The 24,472-nt window shown below is 41.3% G+C and overlaps 1 protein-coding gene across 1 annotated transcript; it reads right to left on the reverse strand.

Annotated features, from left to right (window-relative positions):
* Positions 1-1,223: 1,223 nt before the first annotated feature.
* LOC133516261 (DNA helicase MCM9-like) lies at positions 1,224-23,799 on the reverse strand. Its single transcript, XM_061849099.1, has 12 exons — positions 23,042-23,799; positions 22,702-22,973; positions 22,381-22,619; positions 21,903-22,009; positions 21,442-21,661; positions 20,927-21,089; positions 20,204-20,313; positions 13,732-13,878; positions 11,452-11,576; positions 8,971-9,100; positions 8,268-8,413; positions 1,224-4,004 (listed from the first exon to the last, which is right to left on the reverse strand). The coding sequence occupies exons 1-12, from the start codon at positions 23,134-23,136 to the stop codon at positions 2,855-2,857; spliced, it is 2,904 nt and encodes a 967-aa protein (XP_061705083.1). The 5' UTR covers positions 23,137-23,799; the 3' UTR covers positions 1,224-2,854.
* Between the last annotated feature and the right edge of the window lie 673 nt (positions 23,800-24,472).

Genomic DNA, 24,472 nt, shown 5'->3' on the forward strand with positions numbered 1-24,472 from the left:
CTTCGCAGAATGTGTCAAATGTACAGTAACGACCTAGTCTCGGTTGACATTTTTAACAATAGTCGTGCAAATTTCAAACTTAAAGTAAATTTACTGTTATGAAGCATTACGTACTTCCGAAGTTCATCTTAATTTAAGTAGGAACTTTTGGCCCAATATAAACTTAGTCTTATATTTAACATTGTATATGTGTAAGTCCCTCTTTTCGCTTTTTGAATGTTATATGTTTGAATCTTCTCAGCACTGTAACTACTAATATTATCGTCAGTGTAATAATATTAGTTTAGTACCTATTTTACTCAATCCGAAGGCAATGCCACTTATAAATTATTAATTTATAAATCCTAGTGGGAATTGTCTCAGGATGTAGGTTGCACTTATAATGTAAAAACCAATATCCTCTTTTCCGTATCATCTGCCTGTCTGTTTTTTTCCCCAATAAAGAAAATAAATAAATAAGAAAGTATATGGAATTATGCACGTTCATATATTTCTCATAATTCAAGAACATGATTTGATAAAATCCAAAATATATTTCTTCTTGAATAGATCAGATTTTAACGAATTTTAATGACGTTAGACACGTTTTGGAAATTCTGATCAAAATAAATCCCTAGCACCTGAAAATACACGGCGATTAACTTATAATATAATAATTTGAAATATTAAACTATAATATAAATATCTCATACCAAGCATATTTTATATGAGTAACGGCCTAACTGCAAATACAGTAGGTCAGATAAATAAATATTATATATATATAATATTTATTTGTTGGTTAACATTAACAAATAAATTTCACCTGAATGACTTATTTTACTTCGGACTAAGATAGATATATGTTTTTAGTGTCTCACTATGATGTTTTTTAATAATATATTTCTAATATTAGTATGGTGTATACGTCACGTACAGTAAATAAAATAAAAACCCTGCGGTCATTGGCATGGCAGTTTTTTTTTTCTCTTTGGGACGTCCCGGCGTCCATGTGCTAGTTAGGAGGAACGTCTTAACTTAAACCAGGCACTCAGACAGCCAAAGCTTTCGTCTTATTTCAACCAAAACTTATATCTCTAAACATCTACATGGTTAAGAGGCTGTCAATACCTAAAGCGCGCACACTGTCTATTTGTATCGGAGTAAATGAGATAGCACTGTCGCATGTTACTGGGCCTGGGTAAGGGAATAATAAGAAATTTATTTAAATAAAAAAAAGTGGATTATTAGTGTAATATTTTACTCGTCAGCGGTTTAGATATAAATGTTTTGAAATTGTGATTTTAATTGCAGACCCATAAGTCAAAACAATAAAGACATAGAACCGTTTAATTGTGATTTTAAGACCAATCTTTGCAATTATTTTCTATCGAGCCGATTTCGTTCAATCATGTATCGAGTACAATTACGGTCTTTGAAATATAATTAATATGAACATATATTTTTCTTACTTGACTAAAACAAATAGTCTTTCTTAAAAATCTGTTTAAGTAACATCAATTTCAAGGACATTGGGTGTTGACAGCCCCTTAATATAAAATTATATCTGAAAAATGAAGTGACGAAATATAATTGATGATTAAACGAACTTCTTGAAGTGAAGTTCGATCGATATTATATTTGATCATCAATTATCCCATACATTTTATTCATGAGAAAATAATTAAGGTCAGGCGGCTCTGGGATCTTGGACTATAATATTTTTCAGAACGCATGAGGGTATCAATCAAAAGATACTTTCGTTTGTGCCGCATGCTTTATACAAAAATCATCATATTCATCATTGGTAAAAGTATTTATTTACAATAACAAAATACATAATGGATATACAGATGATTACTATAACTAGCTTATATCTAAAATAGGTCCTTGAGGCATTGTATCAAGGATGCTGGTGGCATTTCCTCGTTGTATCGCAATACTGATACGTTGTGCGAGGAAGCCGCCAGCTCTTCAGTCACCAGTTACGTCAACCAGACGTTTCGCGATTTCTCCAAAAAACTTGTGCGCGCTAGGACCCCATGGACCTAGAGTTTCAACGCCAAATGGTACAAAATGGTACTCTCTACCGAGGCTCTTAATATTCTTGCTCTCGTAAAAACTTGAAATTAGGCACGAGGAATATCTTATAGCAGAAGTAAAGGAAAAAGCCGAAAATAAAAGTTATACATGCAGTTGGTAGCCATGTCGCTGAACCGAACTATCAGAGTTCATTACGCAATAACTTAAAGTTGTTCTAATTTAAATAAAATTACTAGGTAAACGCATGTTTGTAGTTCAGCGTATTAAATTTGTTTGGTCAATTGTGATGGGCACGCAAACTGGGAGTTTTAGGAGGCATATAAAATATTAGTAGGTAATGTATCAGTATCACTTTCGCTAGTCTGATTGAGTTGGAAATTGAGACCTGAGGGTGGGCGAAAGGACGTAAAGGTGACTTTCGGATTCTGACCGCAACTGCACTATTGCGGCAATATTGCAGCGCGACAATTTTGCCGACTGCATCAGCCTCAAATGTCAAAAACGATTTCTGCGGCGCGGCCCGATTTTTGACATTTGCGGCAGTAATATAGTTTTTCGTGAACCGCGAGTTCTCAGTTCGAGGTGAACTACTATAATTCGTAATTGTAAAATTTAGAAAAGCACTATTCGTTGCTTCACTAATGCATACCTTGGTTACTTAATGAACGGAGGAATCGTTATCGTTAATTATGTATCGATAGCATAGGTTATAAATGTTATAATGATAACCAGCAAGTAAATGTAAAAAGAGATTTTATTAAAAAACATTCATATTCTGGGTAAAACTGATAGTTTAAAAAAATACTAAAATACATGATTTATCTTTATTTACCTATATATCTAAATCTATATCACAATCCGAGCTTTCAAATATAGACATTTGAGAACTAGTAACAGATTTCTTACTTGCATAACTTGAGTTATGTATTGAATCAGACACATTCTCCAATTTAAGAACTACTTCATTTTCTTTATGTACTTTGCTTGTGTTTACCTTTTCTTCATATTTACTTATATCACGTGTCTCCACACACTGGAATTGTCTTAATTTGCTCAGAGTATTTGACGAAGTATTAGGACTTAGTGTACTGATAGATTTTATTTCACACTCTTTGTTTTCGACTAATGATTTACTTGATTTGTCTTTTTTATTCTGTATTACTTTAATATCTACATCAGCCTTGCGTGACTCTGCTTTCCCGTCTGCTGAAATCTTGCTATTTTCTATTACTTTATTGCTTTTTCCGCTGTCATCAAAGTTAAAATCTATACCAATTTCATTGAAAATATCATTTACACTGGGGACACCATTCAAATTAACTGTACTATTTTGTTCTTCTGAATCGCTGTCAGAAATATTGCCAAGGACATGATTTTTTAAAGAGTTATCGATTTTCCTTTTACCTAATTTTAGATTTTTTAAATTTTCTTTCCTCTTCCTTTTCCTTGGTTTCTGCACTAGTGGTGGTTTTCTTTCAAGTTTATTAAGCGCCGCATGTTTCTTCAAAGTCGCTGCAAACTTTTCATTCACATTATCCCCAGTATCGAATACGGGTCGACCGTCAGTATCGCTATTTACAAAATCCACATGGTCATCGTTTTTCTTTTTAAAATACGAGCTCGTGACTAAAGTCGAGGATAACGGGATATTATCATCGGAGACGTCGTCGAATTTTTCGAAGAGCTTTGTACTTTTGTTTTCTATTTCGCTTTCTAGAGTTTTATGATCGACTTGGAGCAGTTTGGCGTAGGACAAGAGTTCGTTTTGCCAGATCTCGGGGAGGTTCAGCTCGGTGAGCAGCGCGCGGGCGGTGCAGAGGTAGTGGAAGTCGGGGTGCTTGTGGAAGCAGTCGTGCAGCGCGTCGCTGGTGTCGGCGAGCGCGCCGTCCCGCATGGACAGGTCCAGCAGCGCCGCGGCCGCCACCGCGTCCGCCGGCAGGATGCTAGCGCGCCGCATTAGCCGGCAGTGCGCCTGAGATAGTCTGATAGGTACATAAAATAACGATACAAACTTTCCGTTACGTTGTTGAGGGGTCTTGAGGAAAACATGTGACAATACTAGTTAATCCAGTGTCAACAGTTCGGAGCACGCCGAACTAGATGTCACTACAATTTGAAGCTTACAATATACATAAGTAAGATTATATATTTAACCCATTTCCAGGCATAGTACGATTTATCGACCACAAATGTGTCAATTTAACCCATTCAAATTTAAACATAAACGAAACGTAATAAAGTACGTACCCACTAAGTTAACAACCATTTCTATAAGGTATATTACGATAAAAAAATTTTTTTATTAAAATAGTAAACATACTGGTATTCTAGATACATACGCGATGCAAGCAAACAAAAAATCCATATGTCAAAGTTACCAAAAATATGTATATTTTAGACGTTATTGACATGACTCAGGGTATGGGTCATCGTGGCCTGGCGCTACTTGTAAAAACTAGAAATGTTTCCGTAGCAAGTTAAAATAAACTTTATTGGCTGGTTTTAAAGCTTATTTCGTGTTAAAGCTGTTTGATGTTGTACCATTTTACGACCGATTACTGTTTAGATGATGGCAAGCAACATTTACCAAGCCGTAGTATAATAATACATATTTTGTTTTGTGTGAGGGGTAAGGTAACGAGGATTTTCTCCCACTGTACTTTTATGTCATAATATTTAGTGATCGTTGTATTATATCTTAGGCAATTATCTACTAACAATGATGTTAATATTCATTCATTTTTTATTCGTTTCAATAATAACAAGGCAGTTGAAATAGTCACCACTAACTAATATTGTATTATCATAATAGTGTGTGACAAATATTTACAAGTTTTTTAAAAATATTTTGTTTTATTTGAGGGGTAAGGCAATGGAAATGGGTCACTTTGAACTTCCGAGATTTGACCTATAAAACAACAACAAACACAGCAAGTTAAATATGTAAGATATAATCCCATCAAAAACAATACTTGTCAAAAAAACCAAGTCTCGCAACTCAGTTGTTCTGCGGTAAAAAGTTGTGAGATCCATGTAATACCAAGTCGGTTATTAATTTATTCAGTCTCTACTTAAGCGACTTTTTTATTATTACGATATATTTACACAGCATTACAGTTCGCACCAAAGCGCTGGCAAATGTATACATGCAAAATAGTACATAATTATTGAATTACAATTAAGTCATGCAAATATTATAAATTAAAAATATGTCAAGTGGTTTAAAATATGCAATTATACAATTTCATGTCAAACAATACAATAAACAATAGAAAACAAATCATTCATCCATCATCTCACAGTATTTCAAACATTCACGACATACATTTACCCATCTGCTAGCAAACACATCGCAGTCAGGGGCTGATGACAAGAACGCGTTAATTGTCCTGAGGGCTCGAAGAATTGGAGAGTTTCTGCACGAAACTGTACGCGCAAGAGGAACGGCTAAAATACTAGAGCACCGCGGCCTGAGCTGGTTCTTTGGCACGAACGGTACCGAAAGTCTTACAAGTCTTGACACCAAGTCGGGACAGTCACTTTTTCCCCTCAATATGCTACACATATGTGTCAAAAACTTGTAATTACGCCTTACTTCCAGAGAGTTGAAGCCAAGTGATCCAAGCAAGAACTTAGTAGGGTATAGATAGGGATAGTACCCATGCAGTTTTTTATAGAGGCACCTTAAAAATGCTTTTTACACCTTAAAAATGTCTTAATACGTCCAGTCTCTAAGACCACGATCGTGGTCCATAACAATTGAAAATCAATTGTGTCTGGAATCTCCGTACTCGAAGCATTAAGTTGTTACGTAATAATTAACAGCATCTTATAGTGACGCATATCAATATTAAAATTCTTTAATGTTTTATATAAATATATTGAGACTTGGCCATCGCCTGAAAACACGTGTAAATTCTAACTCGCACTAAATAATTGAATTTACATGTGTTTTCAGGCGATTGATTGACGAGGCGTGGTCCATGACAATTGATTTTCAATTGTTATGGACCACGATCGTGGTCTTAGAGACTGGACGTATTAAGACAGAAAGTCGCTTAAGTAGAGACTGAATAAATTAATAACCGACTTGGTATTACATGGATCTCACAACTTTTTACCGCAAAACAACTGAGTTGCGAGACTTGGTTTTTTTGACAAGTATTGTTTTTGATGGGATCTCATTTCTTTTTGTATTTTGTAGACAGTTCTACTTTTTTCCTTTTCGGTACCTTCTACTTATTGTATATATGTATATCTACCAGCAACGAATTTTCTTAAAGCCCTCTCTCTGACTTATGAACTTTTTTTCATGACGTTTTTCATGACGGGAATACCCATTTTTTGCTCGATTTGGCAGGGGCACTACCATGCGCCTATATTTATATGGGACTAGCTTAAACCCGCGGCTTCGCACGCAATAATAATAACTGCCGTAAAACATAAATAAAACATCGTTACGAATAAAGCCAATATTGAAAAATTTAACTGAAGACTTGGCTGTATGGGCTTAATTTTCTTTGCGGTCTTTTCTAGATTTTTTAGTTTTTCCTTGATTCATACACCAAACTCTTCTTATATTCCAAATTTGAAGCTTCTAGGTCTGGTAGAAGTGCCTTAGAATTTTGATGATCGGTGAGTCAGTGAGTGACAAAATTAAGAAATTTGACCAGTTATAATTCTTAAAATACTGGTTCAAATTGAATGAAATTTGAAATATACCGTGTCTTTACGATGCCTGCATGGTTACTGAAAATTTCAGTCTTCTAGTTTTATCCACAACGAAGTTACAGGGGGTCGAAAATGGTCTGAATTGCTTCGAGAAAAGGATGGTACGGCCGTGATGCTTTTTTGCTCGACTTGGTTCATTCCTACATCTTTTTTTGATAGGCAGAGAAAAAAGTTCGTTCGTAAGTAACCCAATCCTTAGCTAGGTGGCAATAGGAGTTCGGAACTAACGCGAGCTTTACTTTTTAATAATGAAGAAGAAAAAATTACGTTTTGTTGTTACAAAATGTTGCATGTAGGCAGTACAATGAAAAATGTATGGACGCAGATTTGTTTTGCAATTCATTAGGCCTCTTTAAAAGAGCAGTATATTCTTTTCTAAAATAACGGTTAAAAGTTGCAGCAACCTGATAATAGGTACCTATGATTTAAGTATTTTCTCAGTTCTCTACATATATATATATATATATATATATATATATATATATATATATATATTATATATAAATTTACGCTTTTGTTATGTACGCTATAAGTTTACACTATTATTATTTTTTCAATTGTACATTGAATAATTTAAAATTAGGAAAATATAGGTCTATAACGAAATCAATCCATAGCTATTAGCTAAGTTGCTCATGTTTATTTTAAGACTGTTTGTTTCTCAATAAATTAAAAAAAAAAAAAAAAAAAAAATTGCATAATATTATTTAACTGGCCGGCTTCATAAGCGGCGATTTATTTACCGTGCGCGCCAGGCCAGAGACCCATAAGCTGAGTCATATGTTTTAGCTAAAAACGGTTTGTATGGTGGCCCGGCGTATTGTGTACGCTCGACGGGTTTTGGCCATGAATAGGTTAATTTCAATCTTAGCTATCCAATATAGCGTTCATATAGGATTGGCGTTTCGCGAAATGTGACTCATCAGAATTAGAAATATTTATTGTGTAAACTGTGTAGGTACAAGAATATGACAAGAAACTGTGTAACATTTATTTATGTGATGAGTTTAGTGAGTTTTACCCTCAAATGAATCACCGAAACTTAACTACATATTTGGATTTTTGGGGAAACCTTACACCAATCTAGGTACGACCTGGAAAAGGTTTAAATGTGACATAGCTTCTTCTAATCGGTTAGCTGTGGACGGGTGTCGTAACTGGCTGCCTTTGATTCCGTTTAAATATACGTAGGATGTCATTACGCGCGGTTTGCTTCATTCGACGTATGAAATATTTCTAAGATTTATCCGCCGGACGCGGTCCACCACCCCCAGCCGGACATTCGCACATCCGCTGCGATGCGGCGTTAGCCCTAATGCCTAGCCCGGTACGGGTAAATGTGAATCGTACTAAAGCACTATTCCCCTTATTCATAAATGTGTACTAAAGTTACGATGCCGCTAATCATCGTTTGTCCCTTTCCGACGTATTGGTATAATGGAAAGGGCTAAACGATGATTAGCGGCATCGTAAGTTTAGTACACGTTAATGAATAAGGGGGTATATTGTGGCACCTGACGAGGCTGTCGAGCATCCGCACCGTGGTGCGGGCGGGCTCCCGCGCGGGCGCGCGGCGCCGCGACATGTAGTAGGCGCGCAGCACCGTGTTGGCCGCCGCTGTCATTTCCGTGCGAACGCCTCCTACGAGCCCGATGTACATCTGTAATCGGTAACCGGACCTTAATCTAAAAAAAATCAAATCAAAATCAAATCTTAATCAAAGTACAAATAAAAGGATCGCCATACCGCTGCTCAAAATACGCTGACGCACCGTAAATTTAGTACATCAAAATCACAAGAAGGGATTAGGTACATAGCGTTCTTATGGAGGTGTCTACTTGGATTGGCGGTTAATGACTTGGCTCCGCCAGGAGGTTGGGTTCGTGGATATGGGTGCTATTACTAAGGGTATTTAAATAAAATTGTAAGTATTTTAATGAACTACCTAGAGTATAAACATCTGTTTTATGTGGCTTACACTTATCAATAAAGACAAACATAGAGCATCAAGTTTAAAAAAAATTGCTCAGCCTATCTATCCACGAAAATATATTCCCACTCGCCCCACCCACCGACTAAATAAAAGTGAACCCACTTTGGAAGAAATGATTGATGCAATTTGTGTGTAACTTTAGCCCCAGGCGGTTCTAAGCTGCGCCATACTTGAGCTTTAATTTTTTAATCAAAAATGAATTTTAGAAACTGGAGTAATCATACCTGCAGTTTTTCAATACTCCATTGTTTTTTGCTATCAATGGTCTGAGCGCCGCCAAATAATATATACGAAGAGACGAGCTTGTCCCAAGCCTTATTTTTCGTGTCTAGAAGAATGAAAATTAAGTCAAACCTGTAAACAAACATAATGAGATAGTTACAAACCAATTTAATGAAGTGTCATGACTTTTTGTATGATTTTTCTCGACTACGTGCAACAAAAATGTCAAAGATGTACATCCGGCTCGGATAATGAAAAGTTATTAATAAAGAGATTCTTAAACAAAGTCACATATCGTAAAGAGCATCGAATTTGAAATAGGTGACACCGAAACGTCATTTATGTTAACTCTACCAGAAAACTCACTAGATGGCGTTACTCAATTATTAAGTGAAAATGAATGAAATACGCACGGAGCTATAAAAAAGTTATACATGTTATCGGAACATTTCTATATAAAAATACCCATTTATACTACATTTGAGTGTAGCAAGCGGGCGCATACCTGCTAAGCAGGTAGCGGGTTGCACACTGCCTCCACGGCCGTATGTAGCTCGCATACGCCAGCAGTAGCAACACCTACCTGCTGAGCAGAGGGGTCCCCAGCGCCACGTTGTGGTGCAGCGGCTCGGCGGGCGGCGGCGGTGTGTTGCACGCGCCAGCAGTAGCAGCACATACCTGCTGAGCAGAGGGGTCCCCAGCGCCACGTTGTGGTGCAGCGGCTCGGCGGGCGGCGGCGGTGTGTTGCACGCGCCAGCAGTAGCAGCACATACCTGCTGAGCAGAGGGGTCCCCAGCGCCACGTTGTGGTGCAGCGGCTCGGCGGGCGGCGGCGGTGTGTTGCACGCGCCAGCAGTAGCAGCACATACCTGCTGAGCAGAGGGGTCCCCAGCGCCACGTTGTGGTGCAGCGGCTCGGCGGGCGGCGGCGGTGTGTTGCACGCGCCAGCAGTAGCAGCACATACCTGCTGAGCAGAGGGGTCCCCAGCGCCACGTTGTGGTGCAGCGGCTCGGCGGGCGGCGGCGGTGTGTTGCACGCGCCAGCAGTAGCAGCACATACCTGCTGAGCAAAGGGGTCCCCAGCGCCACGTTGTGGTGCAGCGGCTCGGCGGGCGGCAGCGGTGTGTTGCACGCGCCAGCAGTAGCAGCACATACCTGCTGAGCAGAGGGGTCCCCAGCGCCACGTTGTGGTGCAGCGGCTCGGCGGGCGGCGGCGGTGTGTTGCACGCGCCAGCAGTAGCAGCACATACCTGCTGAGCAGAGGGGTCCCCAGCGCCACGTTGTGGTGCAGCGGCTCGGCGGGCGGCGGCGGTGTGTTGCACGCGCCAGCAGTAGCAGCACATACCTGCTGAGCAGAGGGGTCCCCAGCGCCACGTTGTGGTGCAGCGGCTCGGCGGGCGGCGGCGGTGTGTTGCACGCGCCAGCAGTAGCAGCACATACCTGCTGAGCAGAGGGGTCCCCAGCGCCACGTTCTGGTGCAACGGCTCGGCGGGCGGCGGCGGTGTGTTGCACGCGCTTGCAGTAGCAGCACATACCTGCTGAGCAGAGGGGTCCCCAGCGCCACGTTGTGGTGCAGCGGCTCGGCAGGCGGCGGCGGTGTGTTGCACGCGCCAGCAGTAGCAGCACATACCTGCTGAGCAGAGGGGTCCCCAGCGCCACGTTGTGGTGCAGCGGCTCGGCGGGCGGCGGCGGTGTGTTGCACGCGCCAGCAGTAGCAGCACATACCTGCTGAGCAGAGGGGTCCCCAGCGCCACGTTGTGGTGCAGCGGCTCGGCGGGCGGCGGCGGTGTGTTGCACGCGCCAGCAGTAGCAGCACATACCTGCTGAGCAGAGGGGTCCCCAGCGCCACGTTGTGGTGCAGCGGCTCGGCGGGCGGCGGCGGTGTGTTGCACGCGCCAGCAGTAGCAGCACATACCTGCTGAGCAAAGGGGTCCCCAGCGCCACGTTGTGGTGCAGCGGCTCGGCGGGCGGCAGCGGTGTGTTGCACGCGCCAGCAGTAGCAGCACATACCTGCTGAGCAGAGGGGTCCCCAGCGCCACGTTGTGGTGCAGCGGCTCGGCGGGCGGCGGCGGTGTGTTGCACGCGCCAGCAGTAGCAGCACATACCTGCTGAGCAGAGGGGTCCCCAGCGCCACGTTGTGGTGCAGCGGCTCGGCGAGCGGCGGCGGTGTGTTGCACGCGCCAGCAGTAGCAGCACATACCTGCTGAGCAGAGGGGTCCCCAGCGCCACGTTGTGGTGCAGCGGCTCGGCGGGCGGCGGCGGTGTGTTGCACGCGCCAGCAGTAGCAGCACATACCTGCTGAGCAGAGGGGTCCCCAGCGCCACGTTCTGGTGCAACGGCTCGGCGGGCGGCGGCGGTGTGTTGCACGCGCTTGCAGTAGCAGCACATACCTGCTGAGCAGAGGGGTCCCCAGCGCCACGTTGTGGTGCAGCGGCTCGGCAGGCGGCGGCGGTGTGTTGCACGCGCCAGCAGTAGCAGCACATACCTGCTGAGCAGAGGGGTCCCCAGCGCCACATTGTGGTGCAACGGCTCGGCTGGCTCGTAGCGGCCGCGCGGGTTGCACGCTGCCACCACGGCGCAGCGCGTGTTCAGCTTGCACACGATCCCTGCCTGCGGAATGATACGCATGTAATTATTTTTTTTAACACACTTGCTCGTAACGTGGAACTTATTGAACCGCTTTTAGGCTCATAACCCCAGATATTACACACGCGTGCTTTTTTTTATTATATAATCGCATTTTGCGGTAATGTATGATAATCCGAGTTAAGATTGTAACTAATTGCTAATAATATGTATGGAGACAGAGCCTTCTTAAATTGGTCGAGTAATTTTACAACATAGACTAAAGGCGAGACGCCGGCCGGGCCGCCAGCGGCTGGGTTGAAGGGGGTTGGGTATGAGAGATGCAACACTGCCACGTACTTTGAGTAGCGCCGGCAGCTACTAAGAGCGGATGGAACGTAGTCGTTTTTAAAAACATCTTCTTTTTTTTATTGGCTCTTCAGTGCCTAGACTATATTTCGTTTTTAGGGCTCCGTAGTCAACTAGGAACCCTTATAGTTTCGCCATGTCCGTCTGTCTGTCTGTCTGTCCGAGGCTTTGCTCTGTGGTCGTTAGTGCTAGAAAGCTGAAATTTGGCATGGATATATAAATTAATAAATCCGACAAAGTCGTACAATAAAATCTAAAAAAATATTTTTTTTAGGGTACCTCCCCCACACGTATAGTGGGGGTAATTTTTTTTTTGCTTCAACCCTACTGTGTGGGGTATCGTTGGAAAGGCCTTTCAAAACTAATAGGGGACTTCAAAAACATTTTTTGATAACGTGAATATATTCGGAGATAATCGCTCCGAAAGAAAAAAAAATGTGTCCCCCCCCCCCTCTAACTTTTGAACCGTAGGTCCAAAAAATATGAAAAAAAATCCTGGAAGTAGAGCTTAAGAAAGAAAATAAATGAAAACTATAGCGGACATGATCAGTTTAACTGTTCTTGAGTTATTGCAAAATGTTTCCCCTTCATAGTAAAAAGACGTACCTACATCCACAGTTCATCCCTTGGTTAACAATCTACTATACTTTAAGCTTCAGTTTAGCTTATTGTGACGGAAGAGTAACTACGGAACCCTACTCTGAGCATGGCCCGACATGCTCTTGGCCGGTTTTTATTTGTCAATAACATCTTGTACAGAAGAGTTTAGTTCAGTAGCTCATACCATGTGTATATTAGAAAGCACCCAGAGAAAAAATATGAGTACACAAGAAATAGTGTGGAGACATTACTACATATGTACTTGAAAACGCGAAAGTACATTTAAAATTTCAGTAAAAAACGCTTCCGTGTCCATGCCACTCGAAAAAAAAAAAACAAAAAAAAATTGTTTTGCGCTGCACCGCTCGATCCGTCTCGCCGCCACCGCCGGTCGCACCGCTCTAAAGTCGCGGCATCGCTCTTGCTGACCCAACCCCATACAAATGTTCGTGCCGGGCCTCGGCGACAAGGCTCGTGGCATACTTTATTTGTGGCTGGGTTGCGACTCACCGCCGGTCGCCGCCGCCGCCACCGGTCGCTCAATGTCGGGGCCTGGCGGTTAGGCACATCACACACAAGCTGATCTTTTTCAGAAATTAAGAGCCTTAACCTCTATGGTCACATAATACCTAAATTCAGATAATCCGAGACCACAGAGAATTTTTTACACAAAAAGACAGGTGCCATAGACAATAACTGAATTCATTAAGAGATTTAGAGCCTGAATTTCTCAAAAAATTCAGCTCGTGTGTGAAGCACCTTACCTTGGTGACACGGTATAGCGGCTGTGCCAGCTCGTCTACACAGCACACTCCCCCGTCGAGAACCCCCGCTGCCAGCTGCTTACCTTGGCCACGGACACAGTCTGTTGCTCCATAGCCTCATGCACGGCGGCGCGGTCGTGGGGCCTTAGCTGAGCCAGCTCGTCTACACAGCACACTCCCCCGTCGAGAACCCCCGCTGCCAGCTGCTTACCTTGGCCACGGACACAGTCTGTTGCTCCATAGCCTCATGCACGGCGGCGCGGTCGTGGGGCCTTAGCTGAGCCAGCTCGTCTACACAGCACACTCCCCCGTCGAGAACCCCCGCTGCCAGCTGCTTACCTTGGCCACGGACACAGTCTGTTGCTCCATAGCCTCATGCACGGCGGCGCGGTCGTGGGGCCTTAGCTGAGCCAGCTCGTCTACACAGCACACTCCCCCGTCGAGAACCCCCGCTGCCAGCTGCTTACCTTGGCCACGGACACAGTCTGTTGCTCCATAGCCTCATGCACGGCGGCGCGGTCGTGGGGCCTTAGCTGAGCCAGCTCGTCTACACAGCACACTCCCCCATCGGCAAGCACCAACGCGCCTGCTTCCAGCTGCCACTCGCCTCCTTCCTGCGATCAAGAAAATAAATACTTAATCCAGTCTACAATTAATAAAATTAATGTTAAGGTACGTTCAGATCCAAGTTATGTACCGCAAATATGGTAGGGTGCTATTTATAAACCATGCAAAATAACAAGTGCGAGTCGGACTCGCCCATGAAGGGTTCCGTACCATATGACGTATTAAAAAAAAACTACTTACTAGATCTCGTTTAAAGCAATTTTTGGTGGAAGTTTGCATGGTAATGGTGGAAATTTGACGACCGGTTTGGTCTAGTGGGTAGTGACCCTGCCTACGAAGCTGATGGTCCCGGGTTCAAATCCTGGGGGCCTACCGGGAAAATCGAAATTCGCAAATTGCGTGGATCTTTCTCTTTTACTCTTACTAAGGCGTAATTACTAATTAGAGTGACAGAGAAAAATGCCCGCAATTGACGAACTTCGATTTTCGCGGTAAGCCTCCTGGTAAGGGCATTTATTCGTGTGATGAGCATGGATATTTGTTTCTGAGTCATGGGTGTTTTCTATCTACATATTTAAGTATTTATAAATATTTATATATTATATATATCGTTGTCTAAGTACCCTCAACACAAGCCTTATTGAGCTTACTGTGGGACTTAGTCAATTTGTGTAATAATGTCCTATAATATTTATTTATTATTTATTTATGTATATCATATATTTTTTTAGATTTTTCATTCTGTTATTTTAGAAGTTACAGGGGGGGGACACATTTTACCACTTTGGAAGTGTCTCTCGCGCAAGCTATTCAGTTTAGAAAAAAATGATATTAGAAACCTAAATATCATTTTTGACGACCTATCCATAGATACCCCACACGTATGGGTTTGATGGAAAAAAAATTATTTTAATTTTATGACGTATTAAAAAAAAACTACTTACTAGATCTCGTTCAAACCAAATTTCGGTGGAAGTTTGCATGGTAATGTACATCATATATTTTTTTTTAGGTTTATCATTCTCTTATATCCGAATTCAATCAAGCAAACTTTACGGCAGCTATAAATAGTGTAGATTGGAACGAGATACTTATAAAAAATAGTGATGCAAAAAAACTTGCGTTCTCCATTATAAACATTATAGTCAGCAAGTTTGATATTTGTTTTCCTTTGCGGAAAAGAAAAGCAATTACAAAGCATGACTCCTCTTGGATTACCACAGAAGTAAAACTATATAAATCCTTATTTTTTTGACATTTTAGACTTTAGAAATAGATTTCCAAATAATGACTTACTGAATAATACTATATCTGACATGAAAGTTCAATATGATAAGATAGTGAAGAGTTGCAAATCTAGTCACCATAATAATATAATTAAATCTAGTACAAACACAGCTAAAGCGATGTGGAGTGTAATAAATAAAGAACGTGGAAAGTATAACAGTCCGACATTAGATATTACAGATGTGATTCGTAAAGATGGGTCAAGGTTCGACAGTAAGAAACAGGTAGTCGACGCGATGAATTGCAGGTTTCTGAGCGCTGCAGCAGCGTGCGGGGCGCCGCGCGCAGACGTCGCCGGTGCCCTGCGCGCGCTGCGCGATACTCGGCCCGCCTCGAATTACCTACTCGCTCTCCGCCCCTTTACAGCGGATGAGGTATATCGCTTAGTAACTTCCCACATTCCACCGAAAGCTTCTAAAGATGTATACGGTATAAGTATGATACTACTGAAACTAGCGCCAATTCCCTTGTCATTTGCTATGGCGGCGCTTTTTAAGCGCTGTATAAATGAAGGCACTTACCCAGAATCATTAAAAATAAGCAAAGTAGCCCCTATTTTTAAAGGTAAGGGTAGCAGAGGTGATATAGACGCATAAAGACCAGTCGCAATACGCATAAAGTACTCGACTCACTAGCTTTTTAGTCTCCACCGGTAGTTTATCAGATAGGCAGCATGCGTATCGCGCGGGCCGATCCACAACTTCCCTGACCCGCGAGCTGGTTCGGCGCATCATGGCCGCCAGAGAGCATCAGAAGCAAGTGGCCGTCTTGTGCTGTGATATCTCAAAGGCGTTTGATGTCGCCGACCACGCTGTGCTCGAGGGCAAGCTACAGTATTATGGCATCCAGGACACTGTCTTATCTCTATTTAAAAGCCTCCTGCAAAATAGATCGCAAGTCGTTGTCGGTGATGGGGGGAAGGCGAGATCAGATCCATCGGGAGCGCAAATGGGCGTGGCTCAGGGATCATCTGTATCGAACCTTCTCTTTGCTTCTAAATGACCTGCCGGACGCTATAAAAACGGGTGACATCCTTATGTATGCTGATGATGTTGCCGCTATTGTAACAGCTTCAACCATAGATGGCGTCTGTCAGGCATTGAACGCAACAGCAGCGCAGCTGGCTCTGTGGTTCAAAACAAACGGCCTCTCATTGAACCTAAAAAAGACTCACTACATTCACTTTAATTTAGCGGGCCGCTCTATGACACCGCTCCCTGTTCAGATCGATGGAACATCGCTTGACCAAACCACCACCACAACCTTTCTAGGGTTCGAAATTGACTCGGGTTTGAAATGGGATAGGCATGTCGACAAGTTGTACAGCAGAATAGCTAGTGCTTGCTTCGCTCTAAGCAGAGTTGCTAGGACAGTGACTCCAGAGGTCGCCCGTACGTGTTACTTTGCAACCGTACACTCTCTTTTGCAATATGGAGCTGAACTCTGGAGTCGCTGTGCTGAGTGGGAAAGGGTCTTTCGCCTGCAAAAACGTGCCATTAAAATCCTTGCACGAGTACCAATTGATACACCGGCTAAAGACCTTTTTAAAGAGTTAGGCATTCTTACGTTACCTGCTATTGTAATTATGCAGATAGCAGTTTATGTGCGTGAAAATATTCACACCTATAAAACAAATGGCATGATACATGGGCGCAATACTCGAAATGCACATAAGCTCGTTGCTATCAGCCGCAAGCTTGCCAAGTCCTCGAAACTGACTCATGTGACGGGCCCCACAGTATATAACCATCTACCAAAAAATATAACTGGGGCCCCAAGCGTAAGCAGCTTTAAACATCGCCTAAGAAGTTGGCTTATTGAGCGCCCGTTCTACAATTATGACGAGTTCATAATGACCAATTAATAATTGTGCTATTTACTTTGATTACTCTCTTTTGAAAGTATTGACATTTTTATTATTATTAGTGACTTGTAAATTAGCTTTACAAATAAATGATTATTTTAGAAGTTACAGGGGGGGAGGGGGGAACACATATTTTACCACTTTGGAAGTGTCTCTCGCGCAAACTATTCAGTTTAGAAAAAAATGATATTAGAAACCTAAATATCATTTTTGAAGGCCTATCCCATGTATGGGTTTGATGATTTTTTTTTAATTTTATGACGATTACAAAAAACTACTTATTAGATCTCGTTCAAACCAATTTTCGGAGGAAGTTTGCATGGAAATGTACATCATATATTTTTTTAGGTTTATCATTCTCTTATTTTAGAAGTTACGGGGGGGGACACATTTTAGCACTTTGGAAGTGTCTCTCATGCAAACTATTCAGTTTAGAAAAAAATGATATTAGAAACCTCAATATAAATTTTGAAGACCTATCCATAGCCCACACGTATGGGTTTGATGAAAAAAAAAATTTGAGTTTCAGTTCTAAGTAAGGGTTCCCCACCCAAAATGTATAGTTTTTTTTTCTATTTTTGTGTGAAAATCTTAATGCGGTTCATAGAATACATCTACTTACCAAGTTTGAACAGTATAGTTCTTAAAGTTTCGGAAAAAAGTGGCTGTGACATAAACGGACAAACAGACGGATATGACGAATCTATAAGGGTTCCGTTTTTTGCCATTTGGCTATGGAACCCTAAAAACTGCTTGGGCGCTATACACATTAATGCAGTAATTTTGCCTCGAACATGGCCAGCACTAATTATTATTATTATTATTAATCATTTATTTCAAGTAACTTTAGACTCATAAGTATGTTAGTATGCACTTACAGCTATGTTAATATGTACAAACTTATCACTAAATAATTACTAAGACAGCTATGTTTCTAGAAGCACCTATCTAGTGGTTAGACATAATAGGTACTTCTAGAAACATGCATGTCATCACAATGCCTCAAATATGGGCAGTCAAACCTCTCGGCAATCGAGCGCAGGATTGGGTTGGGGCTGGCCCGCACCCGGCGCACCAGGGATGTGCATCGTTTTGCGCATAGTTGTATAAAAGCAATCGACGCGCGCTTCAGCAAACATCCCTGATGCGCTACAGAAGCGGGGCAGCCCCACCAATACCCGGAATGCGTTGTTATATTGAACCCGAAGGGCCCCGTAGGCCCGCTGAGTGTAGTACGTCCATAAGCTGCACGTATACAGGGAGGTGCAATATGCTCTAAAAAGAGTTAATTTCACCTCCCTAGTACAGCGCGCAAACTTACGCGCAATCATGTTTGCCCTTACCGACAGGGCCCTCCGTTCGCGCTCAATATCCATGTTATCTTTTAAATCTGAGGTGACAACATGGCCTAAGTATTTAAAAGACATTACCCTTTCTAGAGGACTACCATTCAAATTTATGGGAGGTACCTTAGGTATTCGATAGCCGGTAGGCTCAAACACCATGTATTGGGTTTTATCCACATTGTACTTTAGCCCATGTTGGATGGCGTAGGTTTCGCATATACTTAAAAGTTTTCGCAAACCACAAGCCGATGCGCTCAACAAAACCATATCGTCGGCGTAACTCAAATTATTCATACAAACTGTGTCAATATGGCAGCCGATATGCGTTTTGCCGAGCGCCTCGAGAAGCTCATTTATATAAAGGTTAAAAAGTGTGGGCGAGGTCAAACCCCCCTGCCTCACCCCACACTCCAACCTGTACGGGTCTGATAAAATACCTGACCATCTAACACTATTGACCTGATTTCCATACCAATACCTCAGAATTTGTATGGTCTCATTAGGTAAATTAATGTCTTTTAGTTTTCTCCATAGGATATTGTAGGAAACCAGGTCAAAAGCCTTAGACAGGTCTAAGTAGCACGCATAAACTGGCGTCTTTCTGTTTAAATAATACTTGACAGTGTGCTTAAGGCACAGTATTGCAGTTTCTGTTGATAACCCTGGTCGAAAACCAAACTGGTTTGGGTTAAGGCTCACGCACTTATTTAACTGTACATTAATCACACTGTCAAATACTTTAGCAACAACAGTCGCAAGGGATATGGGCCTGTAGTTATTGGTGTCGGACAAATCTCCAGTTTTATTTTTAGGTACAGGGATAACTATAGTCTTCATCATATCCTCTGGCAAATAACAGTGCCTCACACAAAGCGTATAAAACAAAGCTAACACTCTTGAGATGTGGGGACCCGCATTCTGGAGATGCTCGATGCTGAGGCCGTCGTGCCCTGGAGATTTGCCTCGGGAGATAGATTTGATAGCCTTGGCTACATCTTTAGCAAGGTACCCCGGTCCAGGCTCTGCGTTGATCTCAGCATCGCTCATCTCATCCTGCGATAGTCCTAGAGACGATTTAACAATAAAATGATCTTTAAAAGTGTTAGCTATGTCTTTGGTGTCAGTTTTGCCATTAACACTCACAGGGCATGAAGGTCGGAAATTCATGTTGTTTGTGGCTTTCCAAAATGACCGGAAGTCCTTTTTGGAGTGCTGTGAAGCTAGAATATTCATTTTTATTTGGACCTGATGGTCTTGGCACCACTTTAAGCGAGACTTGAATATTCGTCGCGTTTCACACATCTCATTAAATAACCTGCCACCTTCCGGTCTACCACAAAGTGTCCACTCATGAAATTTCTCTCTCGCAGCCCTGTGCGCATCGCTGACATGCCTATTCCACCCCACTATCTGTTTCTTGGACTTACGCTTCCTACTTGCGGTTCGCGTCGCAGCCACACAGAGGGCAGACACAATATTCTTATACAGAGTGTCTAGGACTTTCCTATGGCTTATTTCACTACAATATTTATCGGCACAATGTGTAAGCTCAATAGGAAAGTCAATACATTTTAACAAACTGTTGCACTCTTCTTTATAACGGCTTATTTGCTCCGACCCTCTCTGTCCCCATATTACGTTTTGATTAGATACGCCAATTAATCTGTTTAACCTGGGTGTAAGTAGTTTTAAATTACACTGTAACATAAGTGGAAAATGGTCGGACCAGGTCACATTATAATTAACGTAAACATCATGCACAGATGCAAGCGCAGACTGTGTCGTAACACAGTGGTCTAACCACCGTCTACACTTATGACTAACCACTGACCACAATTATTAAAGCAAATTAACTGAAAGTCTAGTTGTAGTTACCCTGAGCGCCGAGCAGGTGAGGCCGGCTCGCGTGCTGCCGGCGCCCGAGGTCAGCACGGCGCGCGCCGCCAGCGTAGCGCCCGCACGCAGCAGCTGCGATTTTCCCGTACCTGTACGTATTTAATTAGGTACACACTTTGGAAGTACTGAGACATATACGAGTATATCAATGGAAATCTGCCCTGTACACTTAACAGTGCACACTGTACACCTAGTGCAGTTTCTGGCGCAACTCCGACGACCGATCTAGTGAGAGTGTGTGACCCTGCTGCCTATGAAACTGATGGTCCTGGGTTCGAATCCCGGTAAGAGCATTTATTTGTGTGATGAGCACCGTTATTTGTTCCTGAGTATTTAAGTATTTGTATATTATATATAATATATCGTTGTCTGAGTACCCACAACACAAGCCTTCTTGAGCTTACCGTGGGACTTAGTCAATTCGTGACATTTGTGTAAGAATGGTTATTTTATACGTATACGTTTTGTAGTGCGTATTTTTAATAAAAAAAAATTATGTATATTGTGGATATGTACTTTTGCAGCCACGTGTACATATGATGTCAAAAACTGCTGCTGTACAAGATTTTGTAATGTACTCAACATTATTCGTAGAAATTGTCTCATGTAATCAAGGTTAAGCGCTGATAATAGTCACAGCATAGAATGCCTACCGCTTGTGCTTGTACATGGCATTAGTTAAAAGGCTGATCAGACATTTACCTGGGTCTCCCACCAGCAACAGATGGCACTGACCACGCACGCGCGTGATGTTGTCGTCTCCCGCGCCGCTTTTCGCCTCTGCCCCCGCTTCCGCGTCCGCTGCGCCCGCGCCCGTGAGCACGGTCAGCAGTAGGGCCAGCTTTACTGAATATAAGCCATATACCTGTACAAGCAGATTAGCTTCATGGTAGAAGTCCAGTCTGCCCAGGGATATAGATTTTTTTAAAAGATATTACAATACAATACAAATATACTTTATTGCACACCTCAATACAGAAACAGTACAAATAATACAACACATAAAGAAGAGGTAAACAACAGGCGGTCTTATCGCTAAAAAGCGATCTCTTCCAGACAACCTTTAGGTAGCGGAATTAAAAAAAAGAAAATGTTATGTCAGTAGGTGTGTGGGTTAGGTGTTGTAGGATATTCTAACTTTATGTTTGCAATGTCTTCCTACATTGCAAATTTTTAAAATATAAACTAGGCAAATCATATTTACAGATGGAACTTACCTGTGGACACACTGACTTCAAAATCTGGTCTCTGCCCTTCAGAGGGCAAGCTCCATACTTTGCCCAGAACTCATCAAAGCACTCTTTGACATCAGGAGCAGCTGCTAGGACCTCTGACTTCTGGGCATTGCAAACCTCGAGGTAGTTAGCCTGTAGTACCAATTCTACCTCTGACTGCTTGGCTTGGATGGCAGGACGCCAGCGGCGACGCACTGTTCCACTAAAATTGCCCAAATGCATGTATAATATTTTCAGATTATTTTGTGAGGCACTTAGACAATTAGACCCATTTGGTAGCTTGTTCATGCAAATAGCAAATTTGCTGCAGTGGTTTCCAGTTCTTGACTTCTCACTTGACCATCTTTGATTATTTGCATCTATTATGGCAATTTATGATGTATTCCAGGTAATAATCACTCTTTACACTGGTGATTGATATCATAATAAGTGTATGCACTTACCAGATATGAACATCATCTCCAGGTTTGCAGGAATCTACCAGGTCATCCTCCAGCACAACCCACATGGAACCTGGTATAGTGCCTATGCCAAGTTTATTTACCTGCTCCTGATACAGATTTTTTTTTGTAACCAATTGTCATTAGTATTTAGATTATACATTGTATATATGTATATATATATATATATATATATATATATATATATATATATATATATATATATATATATATATGATTGTTACTCCAATGAAGTATTATTTGTATTCGGTTTTTAGTATTATTAAAAATTATTTAGGACATTAAGAAATGATGTTGCTATAAGCACATAGTGTTGTCTCACTCAAACATCAGATCAACATATGAATTGGATCCAGTGTGGTAAGGGCCATTACCAGTTATATCAATACCAAGTATATGGAAGTTGTAATAATTATTATTGTGAATAAAAAAACTTTATAGTAGACCCAGAACAACTCACTTGAATTTTAATTTCCTGATAATCTTTGCAGTACTCCCTGGAGACTAAGTTAACTTGTGTGAATGTTGAGCTCGTGCACCTGGCTTTATTGACCTGATTATTGCCACATCTCGAAGGAGCTTTCAGAACATACCTGTGCTCAAATTCTGCTTGCACACAGTTCTCAAACTTGCATTTTACACAAACATACTTGCGTTGATATTCCAACATTTTAGCTTGTGTTACTCTTACAATTGTCCCTACAATAATTAAATCATAATAAAAAGCATTCCTTATGATCAATCAGAAGCTAATTTATTATTTTTTTTATTAAAGACTTACCAGTAACTTTCAAAAAGCAGCCTAAGTCCACATTTTTGGGAAATATTGTCCGATGGAGCTCAGGGCAAACGGGAAGTCCAAAGATACGAGCGTGGACGTTTTTCTTCAAAAAGCAATGAGGTAGCTTTTCGATGATAGATTTATATTCGCTTTGTTCCAGTACATATTGTTGCGCCTTTATTATGTCTTCGTGGCATTGTGGTAGACTATCTACTGGACTACAAAGTATTTTATCGCCTATATCAGGATATATCTCGAAGAGCTTTAAAAAACTGAAATTAAATTTTATAATACTTGTAAAATAATATTTGAAGCAATAGGTAAATACTAGTTTACTTACTCAATTTTTATACTATAGAATGCTAATATGTCCTCTTCCGTAAGTATATTGATACAATCTTGGAGGTGGTATTTGAGCACGTATTCTAAAATCATTTTGTATGTTCAGTGAAATGTATAAATGTATTTGTTTTGAGCGGCATCATGTGGAAAGGGGTAAGGCTAAGGAAGCATGACATGACAGTGACATTGACAATGACGGTTAAATTGGGTACCGTTCAGATATAACTATTTAACCAATATTTAACTAACTAGTTACACGATGGTTCCACAATACACTCAAGTTCTTGTGTTCTAGTAAAAGAGATGTACCTAATTACCTTAAATTAGAATAGTTTATTATCACAAGAAACGTGTTTCAATAACATTAAAAATATATCAGACATCGTGATATTCAACAAATCTCAAGATCTTCTATCGATATCCGAGCGCACAGTACAGGACAAATTATAGGGCTCTACAGACCTTGTAACAAACCGAGCGTGATTTTTTGATACATTGCCGACTAAAAAGCCTAATAACTAATAACCTATGGAGGATAGAGATAAGGAGAACAATCTATGTGTATGAAAAGTGTCCATCAAAAAACCTTAAATAGGTTGCGCCACAATACATAGCGAACTAATTTTTGACTTTGTAAAAAATTCAAATCACCGACTGCGCACTTCACTCCGTCAGGTCAGTAACGTCTAAGTATGATTACTTTACTCTTTGGTTCATGCCATGTCCTTGTGCTACCTTAGCGCCACCGGAAAGATTTCGAACTTTAGCTACCCTTCATATAAAAAGCTTTGAATTTCATTTCTCTAAGGCGAATACGCGTACGTTGTGAAATTAAACTAACCAGAATTTGATTTATTTTTATTAACACCTCGGTAATAATAGAATACCTATAAAAAATTTAAGGTAACATTTTCAAGCAAAAGGTACAATGAGGTACCTTTTGGTTGAAAACGTCACCAATGAAGCGCTATCGTACAATTTGAGCACCATCAAGTTTCAAACACGCATCTAATGCATGTAGACAAGTTTATATCGACAGAACTTGAAAAACTACCTAAACCTTCGGTCGTGTTTCAATTTATCACCACTCGTTTCGAATTTACTATTTTTTGCACTTCTATCGTAATGTACAATTACAGTACATATGGTGCTACTTTACCGCACTAGTGCGAAAATTAGCATATTACGTTACTATGTCGAACATTTAATGGGCCATATGTACTGTAAAACGTTGTACGATACATGTGCGAATAGGTAATTCGCAACTGGTGTCGATTTATAACACTCCCTTCGGTCGTGTTTTAATTTATCGCCACTCGTTTGAATTTCCTATTTTTCGCACTTGTATCGTAATGTACCTACTATTACATAATTGGATTTTTGCAACACGCTTATATACGGCTGAATACAAAAATGATCTTTTTATTAA

The sequence above is a fragment of the Cydia pomonella genome, chromosome 3 (assembly GCF_033807575.1).
Source record: "Cydia pomonella isolate Wapato2018A chromosome 3, ilCydPomo1, whole genome shotgun sequence".
NCBI lineage: Eukaryota > Metazoa > Arthropoda > Insecta > Lepidoptera > Tortricidae > Cydia > Cydia pomonella.